The 24,788-nt window shown below is 42.8% G+C and overlaps 1 protein-coding gene across 1 annotated transcript; it reads right to left on the minus strand.

Moving 5' to 3' along the window:
- Positions 1-964: 964 nt before the first annotated feature.
- LOC118371442 (rhombotin-1) lies at positions 965-24,484 on the minus strand. Its single transcript, XM_035756879.2, is given in 8 exon segments — positions 965-1,509; positions 3,235-3,360; positions 8,503-8,518; positions 8,521-8,558; positions 8,560-8,656; positions 8,659-8,695; positions 8,697-8,713; positions 24,463-24,484. Coding segments are annotated over 8 exon segments (459 nt in total). The 3' UTR covers positions 965-1,403.
- Between the last annotated feature and the right edge of the window lie 304 nt (positions 24,485-24,788).

Consider the following 24,788-nt stretch of genomic DNA (forward strand, 5'->3'; position numbering starts at 1 on the left):
GGATGAAGCAAATTGGTTTAAATGGCAGAAACGCTGCAAAGCAGGTCTCCTGTGGCTCTGAGCCCATAGAAACAAGAATTACCACCAACCGATGAAAATCAAAAGTAGTACGACAAAGGATAGTGTCACCTAAGTAGCAATCCCTTAATTGCAATGCCTTTGTACATAAAAGCTATTCAGATGTTGAATATGCTCCGCTCTCTTTAATACCCCATATGTTCAAGACAAGCTTTGCTTTCACTCATAATTCTCCCTTAAAGTGGAGATGCCAATGTCTCACATTTTTGGTTACTTTATCTGACAGTTTCAAGTGATCTTTTTGCTAAAACAGTATTAACTAATAAAACAATATAATTCCAGAATACTACATTGTATATACAATTCTATTTCATAATAAGATAATGATATAACAAAGTCTTGAGTTTTGCTCCTTGCCTTCTCCCCTCAGATAAATAGAGACGGTGCCACCAACCTAAATTGGTTATTGCAGCTCCACATCTAGTTAGAATAAACTCAAATGCAATGAGCATTTATTATCTAATTTGTTATTTGCTGGTGCATTTCATTTCCCAGCCAATTCACACTCATAATCAGATGGCAATTAGCGAGGCATGATTCAGTGGGTGCAGACGCTCCCTCTGTGTTCTCATCCAAACACTGCTTCTTTCATGACACCTGCACGCTCAGTACAACACAGTCTGGAGAAGTCATTATTTTATTCCAAATAAAATCTTATTTAGTTCATTTGAGACAGCATTTCTAATTCCATCAGCAGTCTTTGCAAAATGTAATAAAACTTCATTTTTTTCCTCCATTACTTAAAAAAAAAAAAAAAAAGAAATGTTTCCCCTCAAGGCTTTTTTTACAGCTCTGTGGTTTGAGATGATAATAATGATATCAACACATGGGCCAACCTCCTCAAACAACTGGTTTTGGTATATGAACAAAAAAAAAACTCACTATGAACATTTAAGAATCTTTAATTCACACTAGTAATAAAATTGCATTACATTTCATAAAATAAATGTTCCAGTTTATATATACAGAGAAAACAGACTGTACATACCCTCCAAGGAAACGTTCCCGAAAGGGGAAAAGAATAAACAAACCCAAAACAAACGTCACAAAAACATACAAGCAATACAGTGCTCAGCTAAGCAGGCACAACTGTACATCAAAACTTGTAACTGCTCAGTGTTGGGGTGGGAAGGGGCAAGGGTGGGAAGGGGAGGGGCAAAAAGTAGTACATTTACAATAGAGTCCTTATGGACTGATAAAGGGCTATTTAAAAAGTATTGCAGGCAAGCAGACAGACGCTCCTCTTCCCAAGTGCAGCAGAACATCCATGGCATCATGTGTAAGTACGGCGGGCCGAGGGTCCTGGTCGCTGCCACTAGGCCCGGCTATTGAACCTGCGTCTCAAAGCTGCCATTCAGCTGGCCCTCCTCATAGTCCATCTGACACAGAATCATGTTGTTCTTAAGGAAAAACTTGTCCCCCACACAAAACCTGCCAGCCAGGAAAACACAAAGGCAAAGCATTAATAAAAAGGAGGACAACGTGGGGAGACAAAGGAGATTAGTAGAGGACAATATGACAAGAGTTATTTGTGTTGACAGGCTGATAATGATAGCATTGCTCTAGGAGAAGAATGTGATTGATTGAGATCAGCTGTTAAAAGGCGATGGCCATTGCTGCTCTCTGGGCTTTGATTGTACCCGTTTGGCGACGTCACTTGTTTGCAGATGCCATTGTTCCTTGTGTGGGGGTGATTCAAAGGCCGAATCCCCCGAGCTGTACAAATGGTCACTGAAGGTGTGGCTTGAAAATACAATTTGTAGATAAATGGATGGTCACTGAAGGTGTGGTTTCAAAACAAGTAGATTAAAACATTTTTAAACTTTTCATTTCAAATGGACTGGCGCCCAATGAAAGCAGGCCACCCCAGGCAGCAAAACAAGAAAAGCACCACACCGGTTTCAAGGAAACCCTGCCACAGGGAGAGCTTTCCATACACCAGTTTAGGTGCCAACTTGTATGAATTTGTTCTAGATTTCAAGTCAATTGAAGAAAAACACACCCCCAAGTAGGCCTTGATTTTTGTTTAACATTTATTTAGCTAGGCAAGTCAGTTAAGAACAAACTCTTATTTACAATGACGGCCTACCGGGAAACAATGGGTTAACTGCCTTGTTCAGGGGCATCCTTTTAAATGGTGGTGCTTATGGACTGTACGACACACAGCTTCATAGACAGAATGAGTGAAGATAAGAGCAGCCGTACTGATGGCAGGGCTGCTTATCAGGCTGGGCCACAGTAATGTGTTGGGCAGGCTGAGGGCTGGCAGAGGGGGCAATGGCTGTGGTATCAGTGAGCCAGTAAGCCTGGCACATGAGTGGCTGCAGCCAGCATTCCCATACCCCAGCCAGATGCTCACCATGGTTACTGACTCATCCCCATGGAAGGTTGGAAGGTTAATGTGCTTGTGCTGTATGGATGGAGAGGGTCACAATGCCTCATGTTTAGCAGAGTCTTCTCTGTGCTGCACTGTTATGGGATTGTTGCATTGTGAGGAGAGTATGTATGGATGTAATAGTGTAGAGCTCAGAAGTGAGGAGGTCGGGACCTAGGACAGAGTGAGCAAGGCTTTGCACATGTGGGTCACTAAGGTGTAACTAGTTAACATTCCTGGACAGAATAGCATACAGTATTTATAAAATAAATTTTTTGTCTGTTTAATTCCCACTACCCTGTAGTGTGGTACCCAAACTAGTGAGGCATGTTCCTGTAGAGTGGCCTCTTGGAGGTATATTGCTGTGGTTTAAAGTGAACCTTTCAACTAAAACATTGTGAGTGTTGAGTGTGATGGCATTGGTCTGGCAGCTATACCACTTTTTGATACATGAGATCATTTGTTCCCCTCAAGTTTATAATCCCAGTTGTTTCTAGTCACAAACAAACTAATGGCAGGGTCAACATAGAACATAATTAACAGTGTTGCTAATGAAATGCAGCACGTGTGTGCTTTCAAAATGGGAAGACGGACAAACAAAAAAATCTGGATTTACACAGACAGTCGGAGTTAGGTTTCTGACCCCAAAACAGATCTGTTGCACCTCAAGGGGTAGTTTTTTTTGTTAAATGGCTAACTAGTTTGAGCTAATGGCCATTTCAGAACAGCATTACATATTTGAAAAATCTCATGACACAGTTGTGAGCTCTCGCTCTCCTTACCTCTGGTTACAAAGCTGACAGGCAAAACAGTCCAAATGGTAAACATTATCTCTGGCTCTCATCACCATTTCAAAGGCTGGGATCAGTTTACTGCAGGCAGCACAGTTCCCTGTTGTACCAAAGAGCCTGGAAGAGAGAGAGAAGAGAATACAGACAGATTAACATACCTTCCTTAGCCTTCATGCAACAGAGGAGCGAACAAAAAGTAAAGCCAAGAGAAAAAAAGAAAGAATGGTGAAAAACAGACAAATCTGAAACATCTCATGTAATACACAAATCTATCTTGGCACACACTTGGTGATTTTTTTTGTTAATGAGGGCTACAAACCTAGATGTTAATTCTTTGCTAATGATCTAATTAAAATGGTCACATGGTTCTAATCCCCTTCTTCAAAGCCTTTCTCCTATCACATAGCAAAAGCAATGAAAACAGGTCTGAGGCAACCAATTGAACTGTTGAAAGTTTTATTTTAAAACCAAAGTACCTAATGAGACTTGCTCCAACCAAAGCCAGCTGGATTTTACACAAGAAGGCTAAATTCTATAATGTAGTCAAACATTCAAAAATATTCCTATTTGCAAGGATACTGCCTCGATCCCCCTCTGTTTCATTCAGAGACTGCCTGGGAGAATGGCGGGGAGACCTTGGAGAGGTAACTAGATGTTCGGCAGTACACTGAACAGACGCACAACTCACATTTCACTGCTGTTTGTTTAAGCTTATTAGATAGGAGGCAAACGATGAGGTCACAAGCAGAGCAAAGAGGCACTGGTGTAGATCTTTCTCCCTCAAAGCAAAGCAAAGGCAACTCCACTCCAAAGCCTGCAGCCCCCAGTCACATACATTTTCCAAGCGCCTGGCCTTATGTTTTAATTTAAAGATTTTGAATCACAGATAGACTTGCACATTCTGCAGGCAGGAAAGGGGAGGGGACAGCGCCACAGCTTTGCGAGAGGGGATCAGGCAGGCGATAGCAGATTAACATACTGACAGTGGCAAACACGTTCCCAAAGTTGTGGGCTCAGGAGACTCAGGCGGAGAGAATAGTCAAAGTTGGTATCCCCTCTCCATATTAGTCTCTGTCGGTTGCTCCCTTGTCACCCAGAAAACATATCCCTCCAGCAGACCCAGGGTCTAATTAGAGCACACTGCCCCAGAGGAGAGGACTGCTGCTGGTGCCTTAGACTAGGAGAAAGGCGAGACAGAGCTGTTTGGTTCTAATAGATACGAAGTGTTGAACAAAGTCATTGTTAGAACTGGTTACTGTTCCAGTAAAGTGTGTTGATATAGACCTCTGGGCACCGCTGAGCTTTCCATGCCAGTGCTGCTAAAAACCCACTTGGTAAAATTATTGTCAGGCTTTAGATTTATTAATGTTATATTAGTGATTTCTTTCCTCTTTAAAAATGAACAGATGAAAAGGACACAATAGTCTATTCTGGATTGATTCTGTTAATATCAGCATCTGCATCAGTTCTAGCTCAAACTAAACCCAGGCTGTTATCATCTCTGTGGTCTGACTCAGACCTAGTCTGTCCTTCTGTGTGTGCTGACCTGCTACTTGACTGGCCCTGTGAATATGGATGGATGCAGTATTGTATGCTTCCCAGGGACATGTCAGTGATGTAAAGCCATCATGTAGGTTATGTTCCAGTGTTATGGGAGTGTGGGCCCTGGGCTCTGTGGTTGATATTGGGACTGCAGCGCACTTTTTGAGTAATAGCCCGAGACACTATGCTGACCATTTAGTGGAAGGGCACTGTGGAATGGGACTACAAAGACCAGCATGCATAGCACTAGGGAGAGCTGGTTGGGAATGAGGATCACAACACCTTAATTGATTCACCATAAAGAAGAGATTTGAGTTCTTTTAAGAATGATTACAAATCATAAGACTATTTTCTGCTAAATTCCCACATATTGATGCAGTTACATTTTCTGCAGTAGCTCATGATGCAGTTACATTTTGTCTGTTAGGATTAAGTCAAGTATCCTCACAACTGGAATACTAATTATTTTGACATATATATGATTTTTGTCCATTAGGTGGAGTATGAATGCTGCGGAAAATTTGAGGGCAGAATACATTGCCCCTCACTACAGACTGCTGCCAATCCTAGTTTGTTAAGAGAAGTCAATTTTTGGGGCGGGTTTGAAGCACAGAAAGGGCCCAGTTTAAAATAGTGGTTCATTTAAGTGGATTAGAAGGTTACAAGTACTAATTTGGAAGGTCACCCTCAAACTGAGACAATGGGATGGATTTGAAAATCCATAATGTAAGATAAAGTGAAACCAGCCATTACCATGGTGAGGCAGTTGATGGGACTTTCCAGTTGCTGAAGGACTTTCATAGTGTGTGAGAAATGACCTTTCACAGCATATCTATTCAATCATACTGTCTACGGTAACAGTATGCATTGTGCAAAGAATTGAAATGTTACCTGAAATTTTAAGCATGATCTTCAACAGAATGCCATAAAAAATGAATGTGCATTACCAAAGGCAGATTTAGCATGTCGTGAACTGTTCACTGCCAAGATTGAGAAAATATATGCAGCGTTGAACGCTCAACAATAACAAAAAACAAAAATAGTTAATACTGGAAGTAATTTTCTTCCACTGATATTGGCTGGTTGAAACAAAATGAACTGTCATTAAGTTGAGCCTCTCCTCCATTGTTCCACTCCCTTCAGTTATTGTGTGATTTAGTGTGGATCTGGAGAGACAGCTGTTTGAACTTGCTGCTTCGCTAACTTCAGACTCTCCCCCTGCATGCCGGCATCATCTGCATGTCTTCTGTTTCATTGAGATTTGGACTTGAGCTCTTCAAGTCTTCTACTCTGTTCTAAGATCAGATTCACGCTCCATTTACAGTTTGTCCGATTTCATAGAAAGTTCTGAGCTACTGTATTAATTCATGTAGGCGTGTTTTGACCTTCCTCAACAGTTGTGTCTTTGAAGGTGTAAAGCTTGCTATAATATATATTTCAAAATGTTGCCAGAAAATGTTTTCTACTTTATTTGAGGAAAGAAGTAACTGTCTTATTATAGTTTTATTTCATGTTTTATCTCCAGTAGGTGGCAGAGACGTTTGACATACATTAATACATCCACAGATAATAAGATGTTTTAATTACGGTTTAATATCTACTTCCATTGCAGTGATGACAGTACGGCGTAACTTACAATGTCCATTAGCTTGGGAAAAAGTGCTTTAAAGCTTCAAATAAAGGCACTCTGCTGATAAAAGATGACTGATACAGTATGTTCCCCTTAAAATATTTGTCAGTTAGAAGATAAAACAATGTCAGGCTTGGGGTTCGGCGGGTCAAAGCCATGAGCTGGCTTGTCAACCTTCTTTGGCGGAAGTCGCCAGATCCTGAGTCCCAGACAAAAATGAAACACCTAATTAATCTATTGTTCTGCGTGATAATGAAAGTGTGGTAAAACTGCTAATAAAACCAACCCAGCCTTTTACAACCAGAGGGAATAGAATGTCAAGTGGATTCAGAAACTTCTGATCTGAGGTTTTAGAAGACGCTGCTGGCAGGCCAGCCAGGGGAGAGAGCGGGGGACTGGGGGTGTGCACAAGATGTTACGGTGCTCCTGAGCTCCTGAAGGACGAACACAGACGGAGCTCTATAATAATTAATGTGCGCATGGCAGGGCTCAACCCAGGAAATAAAGTGCGTTTGATCCACCCACTGGCTGCATGTCCCTAATGACTGCATCTCCATACAGGAGGATTCCACTTCATTAATGGAGGTGAGGGGAAGCGTTCCTCTCTCCGTGCAGGACGGGGGCTCTGTGAGGGATTACGAGGCCGTATGGAGCCTCGTCACCTACTTTAAAACTATAAGCTCTAAAACTGTCTCTTCCCTCGCTGCTGTGAAAGGGAATGTTTTTAATTTGTTCCATAATAGAATTCATCTCAAACATCTCCAGCCATTAAGTGGCATGCATTTGTCTCAGGCTGAAGAGCAGATGAGTGGGCTGTATTTCATTAGGCCATCATGGCCCAGGCAGAAGCTTCCAAAGCCCCATCTCTCCTCGCCTCTCCTGCTTTATGTTTCGCTCCTTGCTTCTTCCCTCTCACTCTAGCCCCTCTGCCCCTCATTTCTTCCCTCCTCTCTCACCCCTCTGCCCTAGTCTTGCTTTGAGTTTGCTTTCTGCAGAGCTGCCTGTCAGGCCAGTTAGCCCATAGGAACACATTTTCATCAGGGAGCTGATGTCCACGATAAGGCCTTCATAATGAGGAGAAATCAATCAGATAGAGGGACGGAGAAGCCGGCCCAGAGGGATCTATTTAACCATGTCAAAAAGCGCCATTCTCGGCTTAATAATTTTTGCCTTCTCTTGTCATTTGCTCCTTTTATTATGACCTCATCTGCACCATCTGCCCCTTCCGGGGGCAGCAGCAGTTAGTGAACCTCTCTCACTGCATCCCAACAGCATTAACTCTTGGTGGGAGCTGATGGATGGTAATGGCTCCTCTCAACGCCCGGCCCCTAAGCCCCTCTCGGTTGGGACCTGCTGGTAGGGCAGGGTGGGAGAGGGAGGAAAGACAGGAGAGGCCAGGGGCAGCAAGGTCTCTAGGCTGGCCCCCAGGATGGTCTCTGGGATAAATGGTAGGATCTATTCGGAAGCCCCAGGGAATGTGACTTAACGCCAGGAAATGATCATGTTTAATTTAGGAAGCAGATGGCAGGGTACAGGGGAAAACATTAGCCACAGACACACTAACGTTGAAGCTAGCCTGCCTGGAGTCGTCCCAGAACACAACATGACCCATCTCTACTGTTACTGAAACCAGGTCTGTACCGCGAGAGAGTGCTGTGTTCATGTAAACAAGCAACAAAATTGAAACAGAAAAATGTTTTTAAGAGAGCTAAAAACATACAAACGTGGAATTGGAAACTTTCCGCTCTGCCTTCCCAAGGCTTCAGATCAGAGCTTGGGGAGAGTCACGCATGAGCATAATGGGATTCAGGCTTAATTGACACACATCTAGTCAGCATCGATATCCTATAATGAGGAACAAACAGGCGCTTGATCTACCAAAACAGCCTGGGAGGAAATGTCTTCTAAAAGCTTGAGAAAAACACTGGTTCACATACAAATGGACCCAAATAGAGAGCTCTAGTGAGAGGCAGGTTCATAGACATTCATGGTGGTGTTACCCTAGCAGTAGTGAGAGAGCTGACACAGCCCTAGGTGGGCGTGGCCTTTCTGTTCTATGAGGGGCGACTGACTGTGGCTTCTCTTACCTCAGGTAGTCCCTCGACAGAGGATGAGGTTGGCTTTCGTGTAGAGGGTGGAGCCACCTCCCAGGGCGACAGTCACAGCAGGCACATTTCAGACAGTCCTCGTGCCAGTATTTGTCCAGGGCCTTGAGCAGGTAGCGGTCTTTAATCTTGCGGTGCAGCCAGCGCACCCCTTCTGTTTTCCTTTGGGCTGGACGGGAGAGCATCGGCACACCTGTAGCGATAAGGAGACAAACGCAACAGGCGTGATTCACTGCCCAGGAACACCAGTGACTTTTCATGTTCTCTTTTTGATAAGGCTGCTGCTGCAGCGTCTGGAGAGCAGCAGAGCCTCACGAGAGAGGGCCACAGTGCACTGCCTCTGCTAATATGCATTAACATGAACACTCTTCCGTTCAGATAGGCACACAGATCACATTGGACTACATTCACACCAGGTAAACCACACTAGGCAGACAGGCCTACTGATTATTTGAAGCTGTACTCGTAACAGAGTCACAGACAGACCTCATATTGCTTAGCGTGGTATTTACAGCATGCTGTATATTATGTTAGTCACCCCTACCATTTCATCCGCGCTCATTGCTCTGAACTGTCCACAGCTGTAAAAGCTTCTCATAGGCTTTGTTTGGTACAGATTAACATTAACCTTTTAAAACGCCTCTGACCACAAGAACGCTGCTCGCAGACCCCAGTGAATATGTTTATGGCCTAAGTGCCTCTCAGCGCGCACTCACACAGACACACACCACGGCTCGCTCGCTGCATTACAGCCTTTCCTTCTTTTACACTTATCTGTACTCATGTGTCAGCTTGAGCGAGCCTGAGTAACTAAACCCCGCAAATTGCCCCGCTGTCACGCTGGTCCCCTTTAAGTGTGCCTTTTAGCCTCCTAAAGGACAAATAAAGTCCATTTAATAACTGCACTAAACACTAATAGTCTATGTGTGGTTGACATTTGTGTTTGGACTAAAGCCCCCTCAGGCCACTACTGGTACAGAGGCAGTGGCAGGCGGCACCCCTCCATAGCACTAACAGGTCTGCCACAGCTGAAAGCACAGGACAACAGCTCTTAAGACACTCTCACACACTGAGCTATTGATCTGTCTAATAGAACACACGATGGCCACCGCTCGCCTCTCTGCTTTCAAAACACATTTCTCTCAAAAACCGGACGCAGCCTGCGTCACAGGGAGGAGGGGCCGGCCATCGCTTTGTATGTGGGTGCCTATAAAAGCGGCAAATGCCCGATGGTTTAAAGACATGGTATGCTGGGAGGCTTTCTTTGAATTTCATAGCTTTTATATAACTTTAGTACATTTTCTAGATGTTTGTCTTTATCCTCGGAGGTGTGATCGGTTGCTGAGGTGTTGTGTTCTAGTAAAGACAGTTGTTATTGACCTACAGTATATTTGTCAGAGAGATGGCAGTTACAGGAAAGTAGTGCTCTAATGTGTGTGTTGATGTCCTCTAGTTGTGTTTGGATGTCAGTGGTGTTGTGCAGCCACCCTGTAGTTTCACTGGAACCATAGTCGTTATTTCCATGATAAACAGAGCCTCTGCTGGTAGCTAGGCAGTTGTATCACCCAATGCCCCTGATTCTCCTCTCTGAGCATGTCGTTTTGCCCTGCACAAAAACCTCAGCACTTTGTTCTGCTGAATACCAAAGCACATGTTCTGTCTCTATTCCTTTGTCTTTCCCTCTGTCCCACACCCCTTATTGGATCCAGATTTGTTCAGCCAATTTCTGACCATCAGTAATACTGTGAATGTAATACAATTAGCATCTCCCTTTTAAAATAAGGAAAGGGTGAGCTTGTTAGTTAAATTGATGGCTTTGGTTTGTATGTGAATAAGAGCTCTGGTGGTATTCAGCCTTCGTCCCATTTCTTTATCACAAGTGGAAAAGGAGGCTAATTGGTCCAGCGCTGGTGATGGGAACCATCAATTAGTGTTCTGCCTACCCTCCAGCTCCTCACCTCCTCCCTCCCAAAACGGGCCCCTAGAAGCTGGCGCATTAGGATCACAAAAGCCTGCTATAAATACCAATGTTATGTGTAAATGAAGCTAAAAAGCTTCAAATTGAAGCCACACTAGCTAAGGGTGGTCTGTTCTACCTGCATCTCATGGCTTGTTAGAGGAGCTCTCTGCAGGTATGCCAACAGTGCTCGCCTGTCAGCCTTCCACAGAACTAAAAACAGTCTTAATGAGGAGAGAGTGCTGTGTGTGTGTGTGTGTGTGTGTGTGTGTGTGTGTGTGTGTGTGTGTGTGTGTGTGTGTGTGTGTGTGTGTGTGTGTGTGTGTGTGTGTGTGTGTGCTGTGTGTGTGTGTGTCGTGTGTGTGTTTGTGCATGCGCATAGCAAAACAAAATGGGGTTTCCTCAATTCCCTCAGGGATCACAAAAAAAAATCTTTAATTTGCCTTTTATGACAGCTAATTAGTTATTTTTACTCAAAATCTTTGCTTTAAATAAGAGAACTAATTATACACAAAGGTCGTTCCCCACCTCAGAGAACCACTCATAATTGGTTTAGACCACCGCCCCCCACATACCATCTACCCACCCTGTTACATAACATGTGTGCTTTACATCAACTCTGCAAAGGAGGGGTTTAACCCCTTCTATGGAATGACTGTACAGCACGTCCCCTGTTCAGCCTCTTTGAAGCTCTCCTATGTTGAGAGAGGCATCCTAAACATCAACGTGGCAATGTTCTATTCCCTAACCCAGATTTGAAACTGCAGTGAATCGGACACTCCTCCCCACCACCATGTACACAGTGCTCCCTCTATGGGCCTGAGAGTGCTGCCTGAACAGAGGAAAAGCCTCAGATACATTAGGAAGCCAGGATGCTTACTGCACAGATCCTGCTGTCTCAGGGAAGAAACATGTCCTTGATGTCATCTACCAAAACTGCCTGTGGAAAATTGCCTCAGAAAACTCCAGTAGTAGCTACACTGCATGTAGCATTTCCTAAACAAAGAGTAGTGACAGAATAAATGAATGTATAAAACAAATGTCATGTCAATTTCCTTAATACCAGGAGAATAGTTGTTGCACCTGTCACCACACTTAGTACCATGTGAAATCCCTGAGTGGAACAACGCTTCCCAACCTGCCTCTCAGAGAACAAAAAGTTACATTATAAAAGGAAACGGCAGCAGCCGAAGAGGCAGCCTCCACTTAATCCAATCCATTTAACAGATACAAGTGCCACTGACCTTCCTGTGTCATTTGGTGTCCCAAAAAAACGTGGCTGCTAGACCATGATTCATATTCAACAGGGAATGCATTTTTGTCTTTTAAAGAGGGATCTCGCCTTGCCAAATATTTTCCCTGAGAAATAAATTAATTTACCATTAATACTTGGTGTAAGGTCTGATCTCAGTCTTTTTCCACCCCTCTTCTTTTTTAAAAGACCTTATCTCTTAAGAATATGTTATGTTGAGCATTGCTCAGTTTTTTTCTCCTTCATTGAAACGGTCAGACCATGTACTTTCCATTATAGAGATAAATCGGATGCTATGTAAGCCCATTTCTAGATCAGTTTTTACCGCTATCTAAAAATAGAATCTATGTGGTAACCCTTTTGATGTATTTAACGTTTTAAAAGGAAAATAAGCTGTTCAAGCTGTTCGGTGCACTCGTTTTAAAGGAAAACAAGCTTTTGCACTCGAAATAAGAAAACAAGCGTTTTAAAGGAAAACAAGCTGTTCGGTGCACTCGAGGAAACGTTTTAAAAGGAAAACAAGCTGTTTATCGAGGAAAGCGTTTTAAAAACATCTGCATGCAATTATCGTTTTAAAAAGGAAAATCTGTTCGGTGCACTCGAGGAACGTTTTAAAAGGAAAATAAGGTTCGGTGCACTGGAAAGGAAAATAAGCTGTTCGGTGCACTCGAGGGAAACGCTTTAAAGGATTTGCACTCCGAAAATCCGGTGCCTCGAGGAAACGCTTTAAAGGAAAACAAGCTGTTCGGTATCAACGTTTAAAAGGAAAACAATCTGCGGTGCACTCGAGGAAACGTTTTAAAGGAAAATAAGCTGTTCGGTGCAAATAAGGAAAACAAGCTGTTCGGTCTCGAGGGAACGTTTTAGAAAACAAGCTGTTGTGCTACGTTTTAAAGCATTGAAACAATTATCACATCTGCATGGCACCAGATTGTGATGGGGAGGATTTGCCCTCCGATCCCCTTTTTCCTTTCTCCTATCATACATCTCTTGGCTAATTAAATAGCACGTCTGAATAGAAATGTTACAGTACATCATTAGGTGGAGGGTCGCACTCTGGAATTGATGTGATTAGGTGGGTGACACCTTGAGAGCTCCCTCGGTTCCTGCGGAGGGAAGGGGATTGAATAGCATCACTCAGGCAGCATCTTGTCTCTGGGGGAGGCTGGGCTGAGTGGACCTCATCTCTGGGGCCCGTATAATTACTGCTCCCAGCTCACTGCAGTAAATAAGAGACTGGTAACCGCAATGACAGGCTGAGAGATGCCCGAGAAATGACATGCTACATTACTAACAACTGCATTCAAGTGAAACAACGGTGTTCATCATCTCCTCTGTGACTCACTGACTCCTCCAGAAGACATCAGACAGACGCATTAAATCAGGCACTATGAATCTATACACGGATTCCCGTTTAAGCATTGCTCAATAAGGATATGATAGGCTTTCGAAACCATCTAACAGATCAACTCTGTATGGGAAAATGAACCATGCGCTCTTGGACAGTATTTCAATTCAGTCATTATAATTTAGTGTTTATTACTAGGCATTTCTTTCTACTATGGTGAGTGGGCACAATGAAATCCTAGATTCTGGGTTGGTAAAAGCAATGTTCAGTCCTGTTGGTGTAGCCTAACCATTTGAGCTGCTTAACCAGTGGTGGCGTTGCTCAAGTAGAATTTCTGGTGAATATTGCAGTGGCTTGGAAGAGGCTGAAGCCGTAAACCCAGGCTTTTGTGTTCCCTCTCTCACTGTAAACGCTAGGCCATGGCAATCCAGAATAGAATGTTGTCCCAGACAGGGCCGAGGCAGCCGCCATGGAGGTTAATGGGGATCGCAGGCAGATGTCCTGCCATTGTCTGCATGAATCAGCCCCTTTCAATCAGCTCACATCATTACTGTAATTGAGCCTGTAGACACCAATTCTCCTCTATTGCCAAGACAAAACACAAGACATCTGGTCATAATATCAGCTGGAATATAGGCCAGCTGAAAGGAGACAAATGAATGCATTCAAAATGATAAGCATAATCAAGACTTTGTAGGATCCATATTTGCCTCCGCAGTTGGAGCATATCGCTCCAAGACAGGATAAACACATGCAGTAGTCGTTCACAGGCCAATGCAGTCAATGACACATGGTTTATATTCAGCACGCTTTAGACTAGTCCTGTGGGTTCTGTCTGGGTGTGATCTCTTACAGTATACTACAGTACAGCCACATTTCCAGACGGTTGTGTTATGAATGCTTGGGTCTGTGAGAAGTGCTTGCTGGGCTTGCATGCTCTGATTATGACATAATTAACAGCCCGGTAAGTGGGGTAGAGCAGGGCCTGGTGCCGATGAGGAGGGGACTGTTCATTAACGAGATGCACTCTGGCAAACTTTGCAGCTTGCTGCGGCTAATAAGCCCGGTGAAACGGGCCCAGCCGTCCCTTGCATTGACCCTGGCCCTGCCCGGGATAAGGGAGAGTTTTGTCTCCTGAAATAATTGCTCTTTTCACGTTACAAGTGTCCTGACCCCCGTGGTGGCAGCCACTTTCCCCACCATAATTACTCCTGATCCGCTCCAAATGAGACGACCGCATTAGGGCTGCAATAACACTGGCCCGGCTTCAAGCGCGGTGTGGGAGTCTCAGTAGAGCAGCCTGGAACAGGGCTGCCTTTTCTCCAGGCCGCCGGTCATTTCCATCACGTCAGAGGTGCATTTCTTACACTTGAAGTCAGCATGGGCCCTTTTCTGTGGAAGCAGGGATGCTTACAGCATGATTTGTTAGCTCCTGGTGGCCCCAACTCACTGTGGTTTGGCTGCAGAAACAATCCCAATTAACAGATAACTTCATTAGGGTGTTTTCCACACTTTCACCCCCTATTATTTTAAATGTATTCACATGGGGTTAATTAAAATAAATGTATCAGAGAGATATGCAACAGCTTTCTAATTATATTCATTACTGCTTATTTTGAGACGAGAAACCGGCAGGGTTTCCGAGTTATTACAGAAGCCAACTTGTTCCAACACTTGGTTGTTCACGAGCATGGTGAGATTACAGTTTTGGAAGGTGAGCTGTCGACAGCCCTCACACAAAAGAGAGCGAGAATAAAATAGAGAAACGCCCATCGCTCTAACCCTCGTTATGCAGGGTTAGCTCCAAGAACTTCTGAAGAAGAAAGATCAGGGAACAATTGGAGAGAGAGAGCGAAGAGGGAGGTGTCTGACCTTGTATCTAGCCAATAAACTGTTAAGCCGGTTCTGTTGAGGGCCTGCAGTGTCCGTTTGTTGTTAGTGCTTAGTTAGCAGCAGGCTCAGAGAGCTAGCCTAACTAGAAGCTACCTTGATACGCTACCTCTGAAAGGCAGCAGGTAGCCCAGTGGTAAGAGCATTGGACCAGTAACTGAAAGGTCGCTGGTTTGAATCCCTAAGCTGGCAAGGTTGACAAATCTGTTGTTCTGCCCTTGAGCAAGGCAGTTAACCCTCAACAACTGTTCCCCAGGTGCTGATGACATGGATGTTGATTAAGGCAGCCCGCCCACACCTCTCTGATTCAGAGGGGTTGGGTTAAATGCAGAAGACACATTTTGGTTGAATGCATTCAGTTGTGCAACTGACTAGGTATCCTCCTTTTCCCGATGAGCCTGCTGCTAAATCAACCTCTTTTAGCATGCTAACTCACCCTCTGTTAGCAGATTCAGAGAACTAGCCTAACTCAATGTATGTTAATCTGCTAACTGAGCCTCTTTCAGGCTAGCTCTGAGCCAACTACTTCACCACAGTTCCATTAGGGTGACTGCCAGCGAAGCTGTCAATAACCCGGATAATGAATGCATCTTCATATGTGTGAATTCAATTCATTTTTTCACCGATTGCATTAGCATTTGAATAAGGCGATAAATCCATCTATTCTCCAACCAGATCTTTTCAGAGTTTGATAAAGGGGACAATCGTATCTGCCACTTCATGATTCCTGGCAAAATGTAACCATTAGCACTGTCACAGATGCTTTCCGCCATCCGGCACGGAATAATGCCCAAACACATTTTAGCCCACATTAAAAATGCATTCAGGAGGCATAAATGTAGCCTCTAAAGTTTGTGTCACTCCCAAGGTCAGGAAGTGATGTATGAAATCCCCACTCCCCTGCAATTACAGCACACTTATTATTTCAAAGGATATGCCAGGAGACAGGTGTGCCATTCAGGGTCCGCGGTGAGTCGAAAATGGAGGGAAAAAGAACCACACACTGTGGTGAGCCATGTGGGGCGTTTAATGTTGAATAATGAGAATACGCCACGGGGGGCAGTTGTTTGGGGGAACAGGCCTCCAACGTCACATTTAAGCAGCCCTCTCTCCGACACCATGGTTCTGTCTCCTTATGGGGTCAATAATGTGCCAGGTTGGATGTACGGCAGAGAGTGTAGGGCCTCAAAGGTCCCTGGATCTGGGGTTGTAAGGGGAACCAAGACAGGGTGGTCGCCATTGACAGTTCACACACTGATGATGGGGTTTGCATTTAGGCAGGGCCCTTGACCTACTGCGGTGGTGTGTTCGCAGGCTAGGAATGCTGTAGGTTAGTTATTGATATTAGCTTCTCCAGATGTCTTTATAATAGCCAATGTTATTTCATCAAAGTCGACATCTTAGATGTGTTACGCCTGCCATTCTGGTCTTTATTCTTCAATGCCATTTTTAAACCCTAGCACAACTCTTGGGTTAAATGAAATGGCTATTCTATTATTGGGTTGACTAGTCCAGGGAATCTGTCACATGTTGGTGTTACGGGGACAGAAAACCTTGCCTGCAAGGGGATGTGTGTGTGCGAGCATGCATGCGTGCATCCGTGTATCCTGTGCGTGTGTGTACATGAATGGACGCAGGGGGTTATTATGTTCCACACTCAGTTACCAATTTCAATTAAAGCAGACCACAATAGTATGTGTGCATGGATCTCAGCTGCCACTCACATCTAATGGATCAAACTGTGGTTGTGTAGGCAAACTCATTGTCAGCAATGATTAAATCCTCAACTTCAATACCCGCTGCCCAATCTCCCCGCTTTCAGGAGGGAAAATAAACCTGCAATCACAGCCTTTAATTAGTTATTCAACATTTGATTTATTGAAGGTCAACCAATCGGGATATTGTTCTCAACAAGTTGCCTCTCATTTAATGGACAGCACTATATACTGTTTGCTATTTGTCTCTGTTGTGTTTTAAGTGGCATTGCCCTCCATTTCTATGTAGACTGGTGTACTGTAGAGTTTATGTCTCTGCTTGACCTGAATACATTTGTGACATTTGTTGGCCAACAATAGTCATATAGGCTTACATTTAAAACAATTAGTATCACAGCCTTTGAGAGTACTTGGAAGTGAAAAATCTTTAGTTGCCGGAACAGAAAATAAAGGATATCTGCCTTCAAGATCTTAAGTACTTCTGTTGGAAGTGGTTGTTCTTTAGCCTGTCCTCAACTCACTGCATGCCTCCTCCTTATCCTTCAGAATTTACCTCAAATGTGAGGCAGCCAAAAGTGCTGCACATCTTTCATTATGAAAATGGTATCAGTACAGCAACACCTTTAAGGAGCACGTCTGGAGGGTTACCATTTTCAGAAGCTAAAATGTCCCAAAACATTAAAGCACCTCCCTCATCAGAATGCCAAATTGAACTCACATCCTCAACTGAGAAGCAGTACCTGAGCTATAATTGAGTCACCACACACACGAACACCAACACACACTCACACCCAGGGTTCAATAATCCCAAGCAGCTTCCTAGGAAAACTGAGATCTCCCTGGAAGAAATACATTTGAGTTAATGAGTGCTTCCAAAGGCCTCCCACCCCTACTGAGAAAAACACACACACACTTCCATCTACAGCAAGTAAACAACATGAACCAATACGTATCAGGGGACTATTTCAGGAGGGATTATACAAGGTCTTGCAGTTAATAGGCATAACGGCAGATCAATTTGTTTCAAAATGGAAACGTGCATGCACAAACAGACTGGTACAACTATGCCGCAGTATTCAATTCCCACATAAATTATTCTTTACAGCGATCACATTTACACATTCAACAAAACAGCATTCCTTTTGTATGTCTAAATATCTTTGAAATCCTATTTCGAATCCTTTTCACTGCATTGTGAACTAACAACCTGTTACTGTAAAGTCCAAGGAGAGAGATTGTTGCAGTGACAATGAAGACAACATTTACCAGTAAACTTAACACACAAAACCAATAATATTGGTAACATATCACAAGCTTCGAACAAAACTCTTTTTAGAGCCTAATTTAAATGTAAAAAACAAGATCATATCGGCGCTCTTTTCAAAGTTAAATAGTGCCTGAAATGAACACTGCAGAATGACCAAGTGACCAAGATGCAAAACCAGATGTCATGGAGGGTGGGAAGGGAGATGTATGGTCTCAAATCTGTGCAAACAGTCCACCTCCAGGCATCTCATTAAATACATGTGAGAAAGTAGCTAAGACCAGAAAGTAATGTCATGGACCACAAGTGTAAAATCATCAATGGCAGGAATGTATAGCCTCTCTCAGTAGATCATACACAGCCGTGTGTATCTGTGCAAGAGCAGTCCCCTGCTGCAGGGCATCTTCAGCCTTGCAGTCAAGTGGTAGTTCCTGCTAAGGACACAATGTGAAGCAGAATAACACTACTTTTAAGACCAGTAAGGTTAATTAAAACCGTTCTAATGCAGTAAAATCATCAATATGGAACATTAGCCTCTCTCAGTAGATCATACACAGCATGTACTATTAGGCCCCTGCTGCAGAGGCCACTTGAGACACCATCACGGAGATTTCAAGGACCACAATGCTGAAGCAGAATAACACTACTTGTGTATGAATCAAGGTCAGTAAGGTTATGGGTGCAGGTCAGAGAGAGGGCCGTTCTAATGCATGTATGACTGGGGCATTACCTCGGAACAATGAGCGTGTCTGCATTAACCGGTCTGTAGAATTAGGATTTACAATGCCGGAATGGACATGAACCTTCTTATGATGGGATAAAGGTCAACCATTTTGATGAAATTCGGTAACCATGGTTTACCAGCGCTGTGATAGGATTGTGTAAAATAATGAATTTATCTGCACTGTTTGTTAGCTAGCAAGCCAGCCATACAGTTTTAGAGGAATACTTCCATACATTTCTCAAATTAACTGCCATTATGCCAACATTCCATTCAAACAATGCAGTCAATCCACAGCCATACACTGGTTGAAATCAGTTGATGGGACTTAGACAAGATGTAAATGCAACAAGTACTGATACTGTATCATATAGCCTTCACAGCTATCCAAGAAAACTAAAATAGAGACATTTATGGTCCGTTTCATTTACACTTGTGTACAAAACATTAGGAACACCTGCTTTTTCCATGACAGACTGACAAGGTGAATCCAGGTTAAAGTTATGATCCCTTATTGATGTTACTTGTTAAATCAACTTAAATCAGTGTAGATGAAGGGGAGGAGACAGGTTAAAGAATGATTTAAGACAATTGAGACATGGATTGTGTGTGTGCCATTCAGAGGGTGACTGGGCAAGAAAAGATTTAAGTGCCATTTAGGTGCCAGGCTCACCGGTTTGAGTGTGTCAGAACTGCAGAGCTGCTGGGTTTTTCACGCTCAATAGGTTCCCTGTGTGTATCAGAAATGTTCTGGCCAGACTTGACACAACTGTGGGAAACATTGGAGTCAACATAGACCAGCATCCCAGTGAAATGCTTTCACACCTTGTAAAGTCCATGCCCCGACAAATTGAGGCTGTTGAGGGCAAAAGGTGTGCAGCACTATTAGGAAGTGTTCCTAATGTTTTGTACACTGTATTTTAGAGGTTTTTAGTAAATGTGGTATAAAACCCATACAAACTTCATAATTATATGACAATATTTTAGGTTGACAATAATTCCATGACACAACTTCTGATACATCACACCTTACTTTAAATTGTCCTGCATAAGTCAAATCTGGATTATGTGCCTGCTCGCCTCCTACCACTGAGAGTACAGTTCCCGCTCAGCCCAGTCAAAACTGTTCGCTGCTCTGGCCCCCAATGGTGGAACAAACTCCCTCACGACGCCAGGACAGCGGAGTCAATCACCACCTTCCGGAGACACCTGAAACCCCACCTCTTTAAGGAATACCTAGGATAGGATAAGTAATCCTTCTCACCCCCCTAAAAGATTTAGATGCACTATTGTAAAGTGGCTGTTCCACTGGATGTCATAAGGTGAATGCACCAATTTGTAAGTCGCTCTGGATAAGAGCGTCTGCTAAATGACTTAAATGTAAATGTAAATGTGTCTACTGGCATTCTTTCCAATTAGACTGGTTTGGATTTCTTCTAGATCAATATGGCTGCCATTTTCACCCCATTTTGGAACTTGGGGTTTATGACATCGAGATCCTATTAAATTACTAGACGGGCTGTCTGGATTCATCTCAAGACTCAAGGTGAGAAATAAGGTTGTTTTGAGAGGTCATAAAAGTTGGTCTAAAATAATCATTCATCTAAAAAGGTTCTCTGTGTAACGTTGGAGTGGAGTATCCTTGGAGCTTTAGAGAATTCCATGTTTACTGACATTGTTTTGTACCCCCTCCACCACACACTATTTTGAATAAAACAGGTGGATGTTGTGAAGTGCGGGTTGAGTAGAATGTCTAACGACAACAGAAACAGACATTGTCACTCTTTCTTACATGATGCATAGGGAAAATGAATCTTAGTTGTAAGAAGTTGTAATATAACGTGAGAGCATGTGGCCTCTGGATATGATAAATGGATGCTCGAAGAGCTCAGGAGTGCATCATTGAGTTAGTGTGCCTCTCTGATGAGAGCAGCCATTTGCACCAGAGGAAGGTGGGTGCACTAGGAAATTGCTAACACGTGTCTCAGTCCCCATTCAGCCCTTTGAGCTCCACTGAAATTATGGGAAAGGACATGCATCTTCTGCAGTCACTGATGTGAAACACAATTCTGATAGGGATCTGGTTTGGGGTGGGAGATATCATTGGGTCTGGTGAGAACTGTGTGTTTGCAAGATCATAGTAGATCACACTGAATCAAGCACTCACTGTTTAAAAGTGGTGAAATTAAATTTACTGACATCAAATTCAGTATGTTGGAAGTTAATATTTTTGTTTAAGTGTCATGTTGCATATTGAACAGATAGAGAACAGATAGAGAACAGTTATGGCAGTATATGCATAGAGCGTAGAGGGCACAAGTAGTGAGTGAGAGGTGTGAATGTGTAGTGTGTTTTCCATGCCTATGTCACATTGTAATTGAGTTATAACTGTTGTATGAATGATATCCCTTTGTAAACTGTACATGGCCTGTTTGTCCATATGAGCCATTGCATAACATGTCTTCATTAGTGATAATAACGAATCATTCCGGTTTACAATAGTAGAATGGCAAGACATTTGACCAAGCAAGGTTTACCAGACAGTTGTCCACTGATACGTCAGTGATATCCCCACTGGACTGGGAAGGTATTCAAGTGAAAGAGAAGAGATGTGTTCCAATAAGGAAGCAGGTGGCATGATTAACCATCTTAATAACTAGATGTGACCACACCGTATGAAATGTTGAAATAAACTTGTAACATTGTTTACAGCCCAGGGCAAAGGGATACAGGTGCAATTTCAATATTTGAGTGCAAGTTTAATTTAGAGTAAGAACAAGCCAATAAGCTGAAAAAGTAGCAAATACAGAGAAGCCATTCCCGAGGAGAAAAAGTGAACGACTTAAGAAATGTATGAAAGTAATCTCCAACTGGAAATTAGAAATCAACCGCAGAAAGGGAATAACAGAAAATAATATCCACTTTCTAAATCAATATGACATAGCTACAAAGACAGAATTACCATGGTAACTCCGGTAAAGAATGAAGCAATTCTTGTTATTTCAAAAATAAAAATCAGGCCTGAAGCCCAAGTTTTATTACAGTAGCCGACAGATCACGTCTCTGTATTGTTTGAAAAACATTGCTTTATGAATGTACACATTTCATTGAATGAGCTGCTCACGGAATTAAGTAAATTAAAGTGCAAAGGTAACCAAGAATTTATCATCAGGTTTTAGGATTGAGGTTCTCTTCAGCCCAGGTTCTTAGAAAGCCCAGTGGTGCGAATGATCAGCCAAAGACATGTCTACAATGAGGACCCAATTATTTCTGCTGCAGCTGATAGTTCCTAATACCTTGAAGGAAAGAAAATGGCTGAATTGCTTTTTTCCACTAGAATTAGAAGTCAATTGGAAACTTTATATTAGAGGGCAAAAATAAAATGTTCACCTGGAATATTTAAAGGTGGTGCCATTCATTTCTGGAGACATACATATTAAGTAATTTCAGGATGTGGTGCTTTCACACTACACATCTTCAGAATACCAAGTACTATATTTTCAGACTGGGTTAATCTGTCAACAGAGTTTTATGGGGAGGTGGTATAGTTGGCTAGGAACAGAATGCCTGAGGTGGACAGAAAAAGCCTAGCTGATATTCATGACCTACTTGGTATAGCACTACATGTTAGTGATACGAGCAGGTGGTTCCAGTCCACCATCACTGTTTTCACATTTAATGTCAACACACACACACACACAGCTCATACATGGGGAAATGGTAAAGACCTTTAAACCAATCAATTCCATTACAACTCCAAGTAACCCGTTATTACACTGGAGCTGGATGTCAATGTGAAGTTGAGCCTTGTAGTAGGTCAAACATGAATGTAACATGTGTGAGTGTTTAAAAATAGGTGGAGAGGAATTGATTTGTATCCTACTTTCTCAAAAGAGATTTTAAAAGTGGGAAACAAGATGAGCTTTTCTCTAGAAGAGAGAGAGCTGTCTGGTTATTTCCCTAGATCGTTGAGAGGCATCAGACCTCCTAGAGACTTCACACATATTCACAAGTTCAGCACTGTTGAAGCCAAAGTGTTTCAATAAAACTCAGGCTGTCAGACTCAACATCTCCTTTTCCCTAAGAAAAAATGCCATCATGAGAATAAGTTTCCAACCTATGTGATTCAAGGCAGAAAACAAGATCTTAAAGCTGCATGGTGGTCTTATCCCATTACTGTAGGCTAATATATGCAGCATTTAAGAAGTATGCTGAACTGCCAAGCAGCCCACACACACAGTAGCCTAAACGGCTTTATGTAGTATGGACACTGTAAAATGCAGGCAATGTCTCTGAGCCAATGGATCACTAACCGCCTGCTCCAGCTATTGGAAAGCACAGATCCAAGCAGCTCTCTCCCCATCCCTGCCAAAATGCCAGCGCACTTTGTCGGCCCCAGCAAGCAAAAGGGTGAAGCTTTTAGGGCAATGAGCAGCAGGTGATCTCAGCTTTCTGCAAGTCCTAATGCTCCTAAAAGCCACTCTCCCTGGTTCTGTAATTGGGCATCAGTAGTTAATGTAGTATTGACTGCATTACATGCTCCTGTGCATCCTTTCCCACTAATGCCATTTGCATCACCTTGTACATTTACCATATTGCTTTTATGCCACAGTTGTTAAAGCATCTGAATCATGAATCATATTGGAAACTTTTAGTAAGACAGACATCAAAGGAGACAATTTACAGTTGAGTTAATCTGGGTACATTAGCACAACATGGATTCAGCTAGACAGACCAATTTATGTTTCTACTGCAATCCCTTTATTGGTTTTTAGATGGGTAAGTGAAAGGATGCTCAGCTAAGAGATATGAAATATCAATTTTCAAACATAAATAATGGTCACAATTGCAAGCCATTACTTTAGGGGGGGTCTCTGGCTAAAAACCAAAGGTGTTGACAGTATTTCTGAGATATGACAAGAATAGCCTATTTTAGGTCCTAGAAGGCTGAGGGAAGGTATTAAGTAGCCTACCTATTAAGAATACAGACCTCACCATAGATCAGCTACACAAGTGATAGAAAAAATAATTTGGATAGCACTTATACACAAACTGATAACAGAAGTTATGGGATCCAGTTTCACAACAGTTTCTTCCAAGTTTGAGGTTTTTGGTTAGCTTTATCTTTTTGTATGCATTGTATGAAATATGCTAATAAATATCAATTTACACACAAAATATGACACCAAGAGAAACAGGTTTGCTCTAAAGTAAAAATGAATGGGATTACTTGTTTGTCATAACCTACATAGCCCATTTCAAAAATAGACAGGTATTGCATTAGGAAAGGAAACTGACATCCTTTATTGCATATATCCAAAATTTGGTACTGTTAAAAGCACTCGAATTGCATCTCCCATCCTGTGCTGATGTCAAAGAGCTGCTTTGGTAACTTCAGAGGATGCGAGGAGCACTTAGGCAGAGGGAAAGCGGTACCATGTTTTACAGCCATTGTGTTGCTAAGGTTGCAATGCCCATCATGTGAACAGTCATCACATAAAGCTCCAAATTGCAGAAGACATGTAGTCTTTCAGAAAAATAGGCGTATGTGTATGTGAGTGTTGAGAACTTATAATGGCTATTTTACTTCAATATCCATGTTCTTCACGACAAAAACCCCGCAAATAATTACCACCGGTTATCCAAATAAAGTCTACTAGACGTGTCTTTCGTAGACGGGGAATGTGGGTTAACATATATCCTGAGGTAGGCTGGGTTATCTACCTAGTACAAAAACAAACACTGTTCCAATGTGACATCCAGCTGAAATACCCATCATCGGGGGTGTTACTCACTCTCTTCCTTGTCCAACACCATCGTCCTGAGGAACGAGGAGTCCGGCTCCAGACGATCCGTTCTCGGCTCCAGCAGTCTTCACCAGTCGGTGTGCGCAAAGGCTTCTCTTAGAAATGAGCTTTAAAACAGCGACCGAATCGTCCTTATGTGTTCAGCAAGCTGAAAATTCACGAACGTTTGGCTTGTATCTGCGTTAGTAACGGAAACCTTTGTAACATGAACGCGGGTTTGAATGTTATTCTAGGCAATTGATAATATAATGTATCCGTGAAAGAAAGAGTGGTCCGCGCTCAGTTTACTCTTACTAAACACAGAAAATTGCCTC

The sequence above is a fragment of the Oncorhynchus keta genome, chromosome 2, assembly GCF_023373465.1.
Source record: "Oncorhynchus keta strain PuntledgeMale-10-30-2019 chromosome 2, Oket_V2, whole genome shotgun sequence".
Classification (NCBI taxonomy): Eukaryota; Metazoa; Chordata; class Actinopteri; order Salmoniformes; family Salmonidae; genus Oncorhynchus; species Oncorhynchus keta.